Source organism: Carcharhinus amblyrhynchos, chromosome 23, assembly GCF_965287045.1.
Source record: "Carcharhinus amblyrhynchos chromosome 23, sCarAmb.v2.hapA, whole genome shotgun sequence".
Taxonomy (NCBI): domain Eukaryota; kingdom Metazoa; phylum Chordata; class Chondrichthyes; order Carcharhiniformes; family Carcharhinidae; genus Carcharhinus; species Carcharhinus amblyrhynchos.
This window is the reverse complement of record NC_137346.1, coordinates 39,093,721-39,109,698: the sequence shown is the minus strand read 5'-3', so window position 1 is coordinate 39,109,698 and position 15,978 is coordinate 39,093,721. Positions and strand designations below refer to the sequence as shown.

General features: G+C 44.3%; 1 protein-coding gene across 1 annotated transcript in view; it reads left to right on the top strand.

Moving 5' to 3' along the window:
* The window catches only part of rasa4 (RAS p21 protein activator 4), a 200,756-nt gene that overhangs the window by 36,628 nt on the left and 148,150 nt on the right, over window positions 1–15,978 (top strand). Inside the window, 1 exon segment of the mRNA XM_080210387.1 lies at window positions 11,299–11,428. Coding sequence (XP_080066513.1) covers window positions 11,299–11,428 — 130 coding nt within the window.

The window sequence follows — 15,978 nt, the reverse complement described above, 5'->3', positions numbered from 1 at the left end:
TAATAACAAATAAATGTGTCAAATTAGCTACGCATGGAGACGGTTGGATGCAAGTTCAGTTCACCAGAATCCATTCCTCTGTTATGCCCTTCAAGCCTGCTCTGCCATTCAGTATGATCATTGCTGATCCCCTTTGCCCCAGCAGCTATATCTAACTCTTTCGTGAAAACAAACAATGCTTATGGCCTCAACTGCTTTCTGTAGTAGTGAATTCTGCAGGTTCACAACTCTCTGGGTGAAGACATTTCTCCTCATCTCAATCCTAAAAGGATTGCCCTGTATTCTTAGACTACAACTCCTGGTTCCGAACCTCCCCATCATCTAGAATATCCTTCCTGCATCTACGCTGTCTAGAATTTTATAGGTTGCTATTGGCACAATGGTTAGCACCGCTACCTCACAGCACCTGGGACCCAGATTCAGTTCCGGCCTGTCTGTGTAGACTCTACACAAAGTCCAAGTAAACCACATCCACTGGCTCCCCATCATCAACTATTATTCACATCCTTGAAAAATTCCACTATTAGAAAGTATTAGTGTTAAAAGCACCTGTGTGTCCCTGGGTAGGTGGGATACAGATTTGAAGTTACTACCAGATTGGCCATAATCTAATTGGATGGTGGAATGCAATTAGATTGGAGGGTCTGAACGGCCTTCTCCAGCTCCTGGTTCATACATTCACACTGAAAGCTAACATGCCGATGATTCTAATTTATTGTTTAAGAAAGGAGAGGTGGAGAAAGCACCTCTTTGAGATCAACACTTCCTAATCTCTCACCATTTTCACCATTTGTGAAATACTCTGCATTTCTGTTTCTCCTACCAGAGTAGATAATTTCATATTTTTCCATGTTCTATCCCATCTGCCATGTTCTTGCTCACTCACACCCTGCCTAAATCCCCTTGGAGCCTCTTTGCAGCTTCCTCACAACTCACATTCCCACCCAGTATTGTGTCGTCAGCACACTTGGAAATTTCACAATTGTTTCCCACATCAAAACCATTGCTATAGATTGTGACCAACTGGTGCCCAAGCATTGATCCTTGTGGTACCCCAGTAGTCAGAGCCTGCCAACCTGGGAATGATCTGTTTATCCCTACTCTGTTTTCTCTACGTTAGCCAATTTTGTATCCATGCCACAGATTTCTTCTCTCTCTGCAAACTCAATGTCTTCCTCAAAAGCTACATTGCACTAAAGGCCTCTGATTCCATAAGCTTTCCCATTCTATCCGAAACTGGAATCCCATGAGCTGTCTTTGGCTTCTGGTTTTGCATTGCCTCTGCCCAATCCTTAACCTTGAAGCTGTTCTCAGAATGCACTCAGTGTCTCTAAGATCATAGGGTTATCAGTCTGTGGTGGTTAATTCCCTGTCCGTCCAGTCATCACTATTCATTTTAATATCACATTTCGATGGCCCAATATTTAGATGCAAAAGACATTTCGCCACCCTATTCCAAATCATGGTGACACTAGTAGTCAACAAATGTCAGATTTGGGCAATAGTAGATCTTTTGTCTCTGAGTCAGAGTTTGTAGCTTCAAGTCGGTTTGACATAATCTAGGCCAACACTTCTGTGCAGTACTGAAGGATGGCTACACCGTCTGAGGTGTTGGGTGAGATTCTCTGACCTCCCGACTGTGTGCTTCCTGCCAGTAGGAGGAGGCATGTGTTTGCTTGTAGTGAGATTCTCTGGTCCCGTGACTGTCAGTGGGAATCACTGTTGGCGTCACCCCATGGTAAAGGGGGGGGGTGTGGGGGGCACCCGCGGGCGAGGGTGTGCTGCTGGTAGGACCGGAGAATTCCGCCGTTGCCTTTGAGGGAGATGAAACCCCCTCAGCTTTCTCAAGTGGGTGTAAAAAAAATCCTATTGTGTTATTGTGAAGATCAGGGCAGTTTTCTGACCAGTGCCCGAATACATATCCCTTAATCAACACCAGGAAAACAGATTATCTGGCCGTTTGTGGGATCTTGCTGTGTTCAAGTGGCTGCCCTGTTCCTCCGCATTAAAAGTGATTATAGTATTAGGATTTCATCGCCCAGGAAACATCAGTGGCCATGGCGAGTGTGACATGAGTGCAAGTCTTCTTTCTATCAATGCTGTCTTTTTTGTACAAACGGAAAGGGTGTTCTTCGTAAGATATTTTAATCAACGTATGGTTTAGGTTGAAGCAACGTATCTCATGAACAAATGTATAGGGCGGGATGTTTCAGTCCCGACACTGGTGGGCATCATCATGGGCGAGATGGGAAAATTTGGAGAGACTTTGACTTTTAATGGCCAAATTTCCATGTCCCCCATGAGATGATGCCCACCCAGTGCCAGGGTAGGAAAATCCTGCCCTTTTCCCAGAATGCCAAAACAAATAGAATCGTACAGTGCAGAAGAGGCCCTTCGGCCCGTCGAGTCTGCACCTAGTCCCACCTACCAGCATTTGGCCCATAGCCTTGAACGTTAGGATCTGCCAAGCGCTCATCCAGGTACTTTTTAAAGGATGTGAGGCCTCTACCACCCTCCCGGCGCATTCCAGACCGTTACCACCCTCTGGATAAAAAAAGTTCTTCCTCACATCCCCCCCCGAAACTTCTTCCTCTCACCTTGAACCTGTCTCCTCGTGACTGACCCTTCAACTAAGGTGATAAGCTGCTCCTTATCCACTCTGTCCATCTTGTACATCTTGATCAGGTCGCCCCTCAGTCTGCCTTCACACTTTAAGCAGTGATTCTAGAGATCTGAAAGACAATACACAAAGTACACAGATATTCTCACCAGTCCGCTATAGTCAGAGGGCAGATTCTTTATCTTCAATATTGTTTACATCGGATTCTGACGAAAATACATTGACATTTATCGTTATAAATCCATTGGCCATTGTACATGTTGCCCCATCATGCATTTTTATGTGAAATAGCTTAATAATACAAAGATTCTTACATTTTATGAGGCCGTTATATGACTGACTGTACAGTCATATATATTTTATGAAATATGTTATACCTATTGATAGCTTGGATATTTTTAATAAGAAGCTTTCTCAAATATATATTTATCAGATTAAAAAGAGATGACTGTCAGTTCGTTGCTATTTCTGTATTACAATAGAGGAATTAAACACAGTTTCAGAGTACAGAACGAGAAAAGAGAAAATGTTCAATAAAAACAGAAAATGTCGGAAATACTCAGCAGGTCTCTGTGGAGAGGGAAATAGTTTTTCACGGATGCTGCTGAGTGTTTCCCGAATTTTTAAAAGGTTTTAATTTCCGACACCCTCAGGATCCTGTAACACATTTAAAAAAAAACATTTTTTTTTACAATCCCAGCTGAAGTTACTACTAGATCCCAGAATAGAACTGTAATAAGTCCTCAGAGGCGGAAGTCCCTTCACCAGAACCAACGACACTATACAGACTGCTCTCAGTGGGCAGTCTGCATCCGGAGTGCCAGAGGAACTGACTGTCCTGTCTACAGAGCATGAAGCTCCCTGATTGGACCATCTGTTTGGCCCTCAATCAGGAACATCTTTTTGTGTCCAGCCGAAAATCAATTTAACTAAGGGACAACTCGAAATGGGCAGCTCCCAAAAAGGAGGGAAACAGCCTGAAATAAAAAAAACAAAGCAGAAAGGAAACTTAAAACATCAGATTAAAATGTGACGAAAGGGGTCAATAATACACCCCCGTCCCTGCGGTGCCCAGCGGGCACTGGAGGCATCAGTGGTGCCCACGGACACCGCATGCTCCTTTCCAGGGACACCTGATAGCTGCGGTAGAGGGGCAGACAGACCGGTTGGACGACCCCCTCGATCACCCGCTGCCTGGACATGTAGATGGAACGCCATGCCAGTCCCAAGAGCAGGTTCACAAGGGGATCCTTTTCCTTCCTGCCCCCCCACCCCCCCCACCCCCAGCCTACCCCCTGCACCAGGTGGGCCCTTAATCAGGAATTTAATATTCGAGCAGGCCAGCCTCAAACCGTTACAGGAACCTGGTTTGATAGATCCAAACTTTTGTTTTTTGTTTGGATACATGGATGAAGAGAGTCGCAGGACTATCGATGAATTTGTAACTGAAGAATAATACAGTTATTAGATGAGAAAAGGTGAAGTATAATACACTACTCCATCACTCCAGCTATATCTTTACAGATTTGTAATGGTTACACAAGTTACAACTTTATCTTGTACTTTAACGTTCTCAGTAAGTACACAGTACGTGTAAGCCTATAGACGGCAGACACCTCACACTCTGAAATCAAGTGACAAGTGCCACCCAGTTCAACTTCTGCAGATTTCTCATCAATTCCCCCCAGGGGTAGTGAGGGGGAAGAGCTGGGGGGGGATGGGTGTGCAATGGGGTGGATGAAGACATTGGGCTAAGTCATCTAGTCTCCAGAATGTTGGAGACGGGTCTTATGACTTGGGATGCATGTCGGGGATTTTTGGAAGACCTGACACGTGGACCTGGTGGCACAGTGGTTCGTGCTGCTGCCTCACAGTGACAGGGACTTAGGTTCGAGTCCTGGTTTGGGTCACTGTCTTGTGCAGAGTCTGCACGTTCTCCCTGTGTCTGTGTGGGTTTCTTCCAAGCGCTCCAGTTTTCCCACACAATCCAAAGGATGCGCTAATTAGGTGGATTGGCAGTGCTAAATTCTCCCTCATTTTTAGCAGGAGAATTTAGCATTGCCAGATTCTCCCTCAGTGTACCCGAGGTGGTGACTAGGAATTTTCACAGTAAATTTGTTGCAGTGTAAGCCTACCTTTGACATAATAAATACACTAAATAAACTAAACTGAAGCTCTGTGGGAATATTCTGGGAAGCTGCAACTCTGGTCCCCGGGACCCTCCATGAAGTCTCTGACTCTGAGTTAGATTTGGAGATTTTGACCAGCCCCAACATTCTAGCCTGGACACCTGATCCCTACCGACTTACCCATCCACCCATTTAGCCATTCATTTGCTTACCTGGTTACTCATCCATTCACTAACATGTAGACTGAATATTTAAACTTAGCACACAGGGCCTGCTGGCTGTTTTGTGGCTCCCGCCCTTCTAACTTTGACTTTGCAAGGATCTCTCTTGGGGAAATACGTTGGGTGATTTGGTAACTTCTGAATCCCAGAGTTTCGGTTTCCTTTCATTTCCAGCTTTAACTTCCTCAGGAATGTAACTTTCCGTTAGTTACATTCTGACAACATGTGAATCATAAAATTCGGCATTTTCATGACAGCGTACGTTTCCACGACTGATGGTCTGCCCTCAGTAACTGGCACTTGCTGGGTACAACTCTGCAGGTGCCAGTTTCCTGTCACTGGCATAGAGTGACCACATTTTAGCGCGTTTAATTTTAAGAGCGAGCTGGCTGTTGGAAGCCGTCATGGACATCGCATCCATTCTCCGACTCCAAACTGACACTACTGTCTGGCGAGGGTGGGGAAATGGGGCACCAACTCATGTCTATTGGCCACCCTACCAAACCTGCAAACATCTTTGTTTGGATTAGTACGGTGGTGGTGGGGGTTGGAGTGCGGAACCTTTACCGATTAGGGGTTCTAAGTCTAGGGTGTTGAATTTGACACTGAGTTAGTGAAAATGTCAGCAGTTAGAGTGACCCCCAGCAATACCGTGAGTTCCCAGGTTTCAAATGGATAATCCCCTGTGTCTGTAATACATGACATCAGTGATAAATATGACCAATGTGAGCTATTGTTCTTGGACACGTCCAATGGAAAACAGAATTGTTTTGGTAGCGATTCATGGAAAAAGAGGTGTGCTGCCAGTGAAACATGCACAGACTAGACACAGAGCAGGGTTTGTGATTTATAGTGAGGAATGATTTTGTGATGTTTACTCAGCGCGAGGGTGAGAGAACAGCTCAGGGCAATGAATCACTATTAAACATGGAGATGGCCACAGAGCGAGTGTGACACCCTCTCATAAAACAGGCCCTGAAAACTCAAGTGACTGTCAAACCTGTCGGCAGTTTATTTGGACACACTTGCCATTTGGGACGTTTCCCAAAACACAGCCGATGTTTCACAGGATTCCTAGTCCCATGCATTTGGATTCCTTCCACCTCCTTGCACTGGCTTTAAACACCGGGGTAAAGAGATGCAACATGAAAAGAAAATGGACTTCAAAGTGTTTTTCCCATTGCAGCCACTGAGGCTTAGGTTAGAACCATTGTCTAAATTATTGAAACTGTGCGTGCCAGCGTTGATTTGAAGCAGTGTTGCTGAGAGTTGGAGAGTGCTGCTCTGACCTGGCAGATTCTCACATTGCTGGGAGCCCTTCCAGAACTGGTGCCCCACACAGATGTTGCTTTTCCCACTCACAGAACACCAGCTAAGCGCGCAACTCGAGGGAAAAAAAAGTACAGCTGAAACCCAAGGTGAATGCTTCAAGGCAATCGTCATAACTTACATTCCTTCCTCTCATAAGGGGATCTATTTCTCAGCACCTTGCTGCGTGCTGTAACAAGTGGCTGTTGGCCACAGTGGGTCACTTGGTTAGCCTGAGATGCTTGGCAGGAGCTGGGGGAACACCCGGGGAGGGTGGGGGGTGCAGGGGGAAGGGGATGTGGTGGGCACATTTTGCACTAGGCCCGAAAGTATGCTGGGAGCACCCGAACTGAGAGGTGATAAGCTTCCCAGCCAGATTCAGTTCCAAATTTGTCTGTGAGCAGAGAGCCCACCTATTCCATGTTGGAAGTCACCTCACAATGTAAGTCGGGGCCTACACAGGATCCCAGTCGCCATTTTGTCAGCTGAATAGAGCAAGGCCTGTACTCCACTGTCCGAGCTGTTGCCTCTTGGATGAGATTGTTCAGTTGAAACTCCATCTGCCCCCTCGAGATATCCGAAGGCACTATTTGGAGAACAGTTGGCGTTGGGAGCTTTTATCACTGAGCCAGCATCGCTAAAGCAGATATCTGGTCATTATCCCTGCTGCTTGGTGGGGGGTGGGGGGCGGGGGGACCTTGCTGTGTGCAAATTGGCTGCCTGCGTGACAAGAGTGATTACACTTCTAATTTCTGTAAAGGGCTTTAGGACCTCTCGTGGGAGGCGCTATAGAAATGTGAACCCTTTTCTCCCTGGAGAGATATGCAGCCATTATGTCGTACAGCATTTAAGCACAATTTGTGTCGGAGGAACAAGGATGATCTTTGTCAACTGAATATAAAGTGATGAATTACTGAAAAAAAACAAAAAGTGGCTAAGAGCTTTTTTATTGATGAAACTGGGTTAAGTGCTTAAAACTGATAGCCTATTGAAATGCAGATGGCAGGGTTTGCAGTATTATTCCTCAGAGAAATTTTAGTGAGTTTAGGTCTAACACAGACCCAAAATACAGAAAATATATTTCTTTAAATGGGAGGGTCATTGTAATGTTGAGGTAAGTGTTGGACCCACAACCTTGGAGAGCAAGAGCTCCAAATTTGTAAGTACATCCTCACAAACAGCTTTCAGAGTGTTTTTTCAATTCATTCTTGGGATGTGTTAGCTCTGGCTAGGCTAACATTTATTACCCACCCCCTAACTGCCCTTGAGAAGCTGGTGGTGAGCCACTGCAGTCCCTGCCTGAAGTGTAGGTACATCCACAGTGCTGTGAGGAAGAAGGTTCCAGTATTTTGACCCAGCGACAGCGAAGGAACAATGACGTATTTCCATGTCAAAGTGGTGAGTAACTTGGAGGGGGACCTCTGGGAGGTGGCGTTCGAGGTACCTGCTGCTCTTGTCCTTCTACATGGTAGTAGATGTGGGTTTGGAAGGTGCTGTTGAAGAAGTCTTGTTGAGTTCCTGCGGTGCATCTTATAGATGGTACAGATTGTCATGTTTCTGGGTAGTGAAAAACATTGCTGTTTTCAGCACTGCCTGCCTCTGGAGGAAATGTTTAAGGAACAGGAGTAGATTATTCATCCTCTGGAGCCCGCTCTGCAACTCAGTTCAATTCCTGCTGCGATTCAACTCCACTTTAAACTTTCACAACCGGACTCTCATGAGAATGGAATGTGAGGGATGGACTGACCTCAGATATCTTTAGGGGTGTCTGTAAACGTTGGCACAGGCCCTTCACCAGATGCCTACTTGGGTGGGTATCCAAGCTGCGAACATTCCTGACGTTGACATTTGCAGATGACACCAGGGTTGGTGGCACAGTGGACAGTGAAGAAGATAATCTAGGATCGCAGTATGATCTTGATCAGTTGGGCCAGTGGGCTGATGAATGGCAGATGGAGTTTAATTTAGATAAATGCGAGGTGATGCCCAGGATCAAACCAGGGCAAGACTTACTCAGTTAATGGTAGGACATTGGGGAGAGTTACAGATCTAGGGGTGTGGTTTCATATCTCCTTGGAAGGTGGATAGGGTGGTGAAGAAGGCATTTAGCATGCTCAGTTTCATTGGTCAGAATATTGAATACAGGAGTTGGGACATCTTGTTGATGTTGTACGAGACATTGGCAATCCAAGACACTTGGAATACTGTGTACAATTCTGGTCACCCTATTATAGAAAGGATATTATTAAACTAGAAAGAGTGCAGAAAGACTTACTAGAATGATTTGAGTTATAAAGAGAGGCTGGATAAACTGGGACTTTTTTCCCTGGAGACTTAGGGGTGATTTTTATAGAGGTTTATAAAATAATGAGGGGCACAGATTAGCTGGATACTCAACATCTTTTCCCAAAGGTAAGAGAGTCTAAAACTAGACGGCATAGGTTAAAGGTGAGAGGGGAGAGATGCAAAAGGGTTCAGAGGGCAATTTTTTCACACAGAGGGCAGTGAGTGTCTGGAACAAGCTGCCAGAGGTAGTAGTAAAGGTGGGTACAATTTTGTCTTTTAAAAAGCATTTAGACAGTTACATGGGTGAGATGGGTATAGAGGGGTATGGGTGAAACGTGGGCAATTGGGACTGGCTTAGTGGTTTAAAAAAAAGGGCGGCATGGACAAATTGGACCAAAGGTCCTGTTTCCATGCTGTAAACCTGTATGCTGGAAGACATTACCGTCCCCACCCACCCACTCCCCCCCTCCTCCTCCCCCCAGCCTCTTGCCCCTCCTCCCACCCCTCAACTCCCTCCCCCCACCAAACATAGACCTGGAAAATTCAGTCTAATGAACTATTTTGTGGTGCGAAATATCTGGCTTTCAGATTAGAAAACAGAAAATTGTTTTTTAGGTCCGTTTTTCTAAGCTGCTATCTGCAGTTACTTGTGGGAATGCAGCCAGTGCTCATTATGTGATTTTAGATACTTTTTCACACAGGATGATTATCCCATTCTCTCACTAACAGAGACTTAATGGAGCCTCTTACTGTTCCAGGGAAGTCTTTAATAAAAAGCCTCTATCCACCTAATGAAATTTCTTCATTCAATTTATTTGATTGCATTTTAGCATTAAATACACGTGGTTTTTTTTTAATGAATTCAAAACACGGGATAATTCCTCGTGACTTTAAATTCACAGGAGTACACAGAGTGTGGCACGGTAGGCACAGTGATTGGCACTGCTGTCTTACAACATCAGGGACCCGGGTTCAATTCCCAGCTTCCACAGACACATTATCTATGTGGAATTTGCACATTCTCCCCATGTCTTTGTGGGTTTCCTCCGGGTGCTCTGGTTTCCTCCCACAGTCCAAAAGACGTGCTGGTTAGATACATTGGCCATGCTGAATTCTCCCTCAGTGTACCCGAACAGGCGCCGGAGTGTGGCGATTAGGGGATTTTCACAGTAACTTCATTGCAGTGTTAATGTAAACCTACTTGTGACACTAATAAATAAAAGCTTCAAACAACTTCATCAAACAGAAGTTTTGTTGCTGGTGAGTGTTTTTTTTAATGTTTATTCCGGAGGTTTCAGTGGAACGTATCTCCATTGGGACTGGTTGAGAAATAAAATTAGCATCTTTATACACTCAGTTCAGAACCACAACTGAGTACAGTGCATTATGAGTGGGCCAACCACTGCCAATATGTTCTTACTGCCTTCAATCACTGGCTTGTTGGACAATACAATGGGATTGTAAAAAAACAACAGGGTTAAACCCAGGAAAGATCAGAGGAAAGACTTTGCTTTTAAGCAGCACTTTCATGATTTCTTGGTTGTGTCTTACATTCACTATTTTTAAACTGCAATCACCAGTGTAATAAGAAATATGGCAGCAGATTTTCACGCACCAATGTCCCACCAAGAGGAGAGAGATAATGGCCGGAATGTTTTCGTTGGTTGAAGGCACAGGGGAGCTCACCCCAACACTTCTTCAACTAGTCTCAAGGGATCTGTTGCCTCTATTTGCGAGGCCAGACAGGGCCTTAGTTTAATGAACAATCAGAAGCACCTCTGACACTGTGTATTAGGTATGTCAGCAAACAAGAAACTACATCAAAGGCACTTCCTGTTTTTAGAGCCTTTTAAAAAAGTCAATCATTCTTAGATCAATAGAATGCTTTTGAAAGCCAGCCAAACATTAATAATGGCTGCAGCTGTCATAACAGAAGTTGCAGCTACATTGCCTGAAACTGCCAGAAGAGTATGTTGGTCCCATTTCAAAACAGAATGCCTGCCAATCAATGGAGAGGAACAGGGGGCAGAGGTTTTTTCAATTTCTAAAAGCAGTTTCTTTTTAACAATCAGAGCTGTCAGTCAATTTAAATTATAGCACAAAACATGACAGTAGAGGCTGACAGAGCATCTTTACTTTATGTGTTCTAATGCATTAAAACACTTTTTCCAATGGAAAAAGTATTGGGATGCATTGCATTCATGGTCGATATAAAGATTTGCAGAAAGATCCCTATGATGAATCACTGCGTTAAAAACATATCTACAGCACCTAGTGGTCACAGACTCTCCAAGGAGGTTTTTCTTGTTAGGGTTCTGAAAACCTGCACCAGCCCATGTAAACTGTGTGTGGGACAAAATACAATTTTCCTAATGTAGGCTCTGACTTCCGAGTGTGTGTTTTGTTTACATGTGTGTGTCTGTAATCTGTTTATGCCATTTTGGATGAGAAAATCAAAATTAAAATGACAAACTCTGGTTATAAATTTTAATTTTAAATTATTAATGTGTGGATGAGGGAGTGCTCATGATACCTACAAGGCAAGGCCAACTGTAATAGCCTACTGTCAATATGACATTGCCTCAATGAAATTATGATACTAAAAATGGAGTAGAGGTGCAGGTCAACCATGATCTGTTTGACGGGTTGAATGGCCTCCTTCTGTTGCTATGAGCGCTGCATCTTATTATTCCTACATTGCAATCCTCTGAACTATTTCTCTTTGCTTGTCTAGGTGTAGACAGTTGGATGAGCCTGAGTGAGATTGACCCCGATGAAGAGGTCCAAGGGGAAATCCATCTTCAGATTGAGATCTGTGGTGATGGCTCGACGCGAAAGCTGTGTTGCCATGTGTTTGAAGCAAGGTAAGGATTGTGAGCTGAACCTAATGTCTGTGAGGTGACCCATTGAACCCTTATGTAGCTGCAACATTGAGAGTTTGTGAGTAACTGGTCCCTGTGGGCCAACTACCTTCAAAGTATTTGATGCAGAAACTATTTGGAGAGCAGAAGGCAACCACTGGCTTTGTGTCAGATAAGGACAGAAGGCAGTTTTTGAGTTTTCAGTCAAACAATGGCATGTGTTTTATGTGAGCACTTTGTGTGTTTATATATGTTGTTTATGCACGAAAGAGAAAATGCTGGAAAATCTCAACAGGTCTGGCAGCATGTGTAAGGAGAGAAAAGAGCTGACATTTCAAGTCCAGATGACCCTTTGACAAAGCTTATATTTATAAAATATGTATATTTTATTGACATGCTGAATTTTTGTCTTTGCATTGTATTGCTTGTGTCTAAGTGGCTGTACGTGTATTATGTGGTGTCCTTTTGTGTGTGTGTGAGCTGTGAATGCTTGGTTTTTTTGTGTGTGTTTATGCCTATTTTTCTGTGTATGTTGTGTGTGGTTTGTTGCATGTATTTGGCATACATGTCTTTGTTTTGTGTGTGTGTGTGTTTTGGTGTGTAACCTCTGTGTGTATGTGTGTAACCTGTTGGGGTGTGTGTTGTGTGTAACTTGTGTTTGGTGTGTGTGTACAACCTGTGTTTAGTGTGTGTGTGTGTGTAACCCATGTTTAGCGTGTGTGTGTGTATAACCTGTGTTTAGTGTGTGTGTTGTGTGTAACCTGTGTTTAGTGTGTGTGTTGTGTGTAACCTGTGTTTAGTGTGTGTGTGTTTATAACCTGTGTTTAGTGTGTGTGTTGTGTGTAACCTGTGTTTAGTGTGTGTGTGTGTTTATAACCTGTGTTTAGTGTGTGTGTTGTGTGTAACCTGTGTTTAGTGTGTATGTGTTGTGTGTGTGTTGTGTGTAACCTGTGTTTAGTGTGTGTGTGTTGTGTGTAACCCGTGTTTAGTGTGTGTGTGTTTATAACCTGTGTTTAGTGTGTGTGTGTTGTGTGTAACCTGTGTTTAGTGTGTGTGTGTTGTGTGTAACCTGTGTTTAGTGTGTGTGTGTTGTGTGTAACCTGTGTTTAGTGTGTGTGTGTTGTGTGTAACCTGTGTTTAGTGTGTGTGTGTTGTGTGTAACCTGTGTTTAGTGTGTGTGTGTTGTGTGTAACCTGTGTTTAGTGTGTACGTGTTGTGTGTAACCTGTGTTTAGTGTGTGTGTGTGTGTGTTGTGTGTAACCTGTGTTTAGTGTGCGTGTGTTGTGTGTAACCTGTGTTTAGTGTGTATGCGTGTGTGTAACCTGTGTTTAGTGTGTATGCGTGTGTGTAACCTGTGTTTAGTGTGTATGCGTGTGTGTAACCTGTGTTTAGTGTGTATGCGTGTGTGTAACCTGTGTTTAGTGTGTATGCGTGTGTAACCTGTGTTTAGTGTGTGTGTGTGTAACCTGTGTTTAGTGTGTGTGTGTGTGTAACCTGTGTTTAGTGTGTGTGTGTAACCTGTGTTTAGTGTGTGTGTGTTTATAACCTGTGTTTAGTGTGTGTGTTGTGTGTAACCTGTGTTTAGTGTGTGTGTTGTGTGTAACCTGTGTTTAGTGTGTATGTGTTGTGTGTGTGTGTATGTGTTGTGTGTGTGTGTTGTGTGTAACCTGTGATTAGTGTGTATGTGTTGTGTGTAACCTGTGATTAGTGTGTATGTGTTGTGTGTAACCTGTGTTTAGTGTGTGTGTAGTGTGTATGCGTGTGTGTAACCTGTGTTTAGTGTGTATGCGTGTGTGTGTAACCTGTGTTTAGTGTGTATGCGTGTGTGTAACCTGTGTTTAGTGTGTATGCGTGTGTGTGTAACCTGTGTTTAGTGTGTATGCGTGTGTGTGTAACCTGTGTTTAGTGTGTATGCGTGTGTGTGTAACCTGTGTTTAGTGTGTATGCGTGTGTGTAACCTGTGTTTAGTGTGTATGCGTGTGTGTGTAACCTGTGTTTTGTGTTTAGTGTGTGTGTATGTGTGTGTTCATTTTCACTTTCTCAGTGACTGCTGTCAGGCTAACTGATCTGTATTTCCCTCCTTGTTTATATGGCTCTGTTACAATAGTTAACTTGCAATCAATTTCAAAATTGCAGAAATTTTGGAAAATCGTGACCAGCACATGCTCTGCCTCTGCAGCGATATCTTTTCAAATCCTGGGATGTAGGCCATTGGCTCCTAGGGATTTGTCAGCTTTCAGTGCCTTGAGTTTCTCCAGGACTTTTTCTCTGCTGACGTTAATTAATTTAATTTCTTCACTTTTATTAGCCCCTAGGTTATGCTCTATTTCTGGTATCTTCTACTAGGAAGACAGAAACGAAAGCCTGAGTTTTTGCTCCCAGATTGAGTGCAGAGAGGTGGGTGAATTCCCAGCTCCCTAACACCGCCTTTAAAGTTGTCCACCCACGGGTCAGAGATTAGTTCCAGGAGCGATGGCTGGTTTAGAAATCGGGCCAGCTTCCCTCTGAATGAGTTCAGAGGCTGTCAGCTGTGAGGGGGAGGTTGGACAGAAGGCCTACGTCTGTACTACCAAAATCCCTCCAACTCTCATCCTCCCTCATTCACCCCCCTCACCCCTCATCCCAATCCATGACACTTCATACACCTACCCACCCTGCCCATGGCTCTTCATACCCACTATACCAATACATGCCCCTCTACCCTCCCCCCACCAGTCTCTATGCCCCCCACATTTCCATGGCCCTTTATAGCCACTATGCCAATCTATACCCTGCACCTTTGCTCTTATCCCTCTCAATGGTCGACTCACTACGTATCCTTTGACTTCTCCTTGACAGTTTGACAGTTCCTTGATAATTTGACAATAATTTGACCACTCTTTAGCAGCCTGGCAGTCCCAAGAGTTTATGCATAATAAGGTACATTCATGTTCCGTTTCAATGATCCCAGAGGATGCCTTACCTTTCCCAAAGGTGTCCTGAAACCATATCCTTACCCGGCTAGCCAAATGAATCCATCAAATTCAGGTCTCCTTTCACCTGGTCTGATCTGCACACTCTGGGTTTCACACTCCTGACCGACCAGAAGTCCTGTTTAGTGGAGGCAATGGGTGATTTAAATTACCAGCTGCCCCGGCAGATGTGTGAACTCTGGGCCAACTCCAGCCCAGCCTCTGTGAAAATGGAACACGCTGTGTTCGGGGTGAGACTTTTAGCCATTTCTGGGATCTTCGCCAGAACAGAGGGTCTCTCCATCATAGCGAGAATCTGCATGAAAAGATTTGTTCAGTGTCTCTACCATTTCTCATTCCTCACAATAATGTCTCCTCAGCCTTTTGGCTATGTCCAGCCTTTAATAGAATACCTTATTTGGTTTTAACCCTTTTCCTTGCAGACATTTTAGGAATTTCAGTGGTGTCACTGGTAATTTAAGGGTGAATTTTTTGATTACCACTTCCAGATACGGAGACTTAACTGACAAAAAACAACATTGGAAAATTTATTTTTGAAAACTTTAGTTTGTTAGTGTTTGATCCAGAATCGCCTTTGTAGATAAGTAAATGGCAGTGCAGAATGAGATACAGGGTGTTAACGACTAACTCTCTGTCTCACTGTTATACTGGCGGATTTATTTACATTTGTATTTTAATTTTAAATCACATTGGAAAGTAGTCAGATCAGTTGTTCCTTGGATTGGACGAGATAAAAGGTTATAAATTCTGACTAAGTGTGGGGGCAAATACATGGCTGTGTGGGTGCCCTTACATAGACAGTAAGCTGCTTAAACATAAATCATGCACACTGACAGATCCACAGCAATGTGGCTGACTTTTAAACACCCGCTGAAATGGCCTAGCAGATCAAGGGCAATGAAGGATGGGCAGTAAATGTTGGCACAGCCAATGATGCCCACATGTTATGTACAAATGAAAAAGAAACACACGGGAAGGCAGACAAGTACAACTTAGCAACCACATGTTCACTTGTCACTTGGAATTTCTACTCTAATGTTACGTCCAAGACACACAGCAGCCTGACTTGACAAATCCATCTGCCATTCCTTCATCACTGCTGGGGAAAGTACCCTGGAATTCCTTGCCTACTATCATCATCAGCAGGCAGATCACTGCCTTTCCCAGGCTGGCAACGGATGGGCTCTAAATGCCAGTCTTGCCCACATCCTGAGACTGAAGAAGATCCTTCCGGGCACGTGTTCAAGATGGAGAGACATTGGGACACGCCGTAAAAGGCAATTCATAGAATCATACAGCGCAGAAAGAGGCCATTCGAGCATCGAGTCTGCACTGACCACAATCTCATCCTTACTCCCACAACCCCATGCATTTAGTCCCCATGACATTAAGGGGCAATTGAGAATGGCCAATCCACCTAACCCGCACATCTTTGGACTGTGAGAGAAAACTGGAGCACCCGGAGGAAACCCATACAGATACAGGGAGAATGTGCAAACAGGCAGGAATGGAGCCCCGGTCTCTGGCGCTGTGAGACAGCAGGTGCGGACCACTCTGCCACCCAAATTCGAATCCTACTCA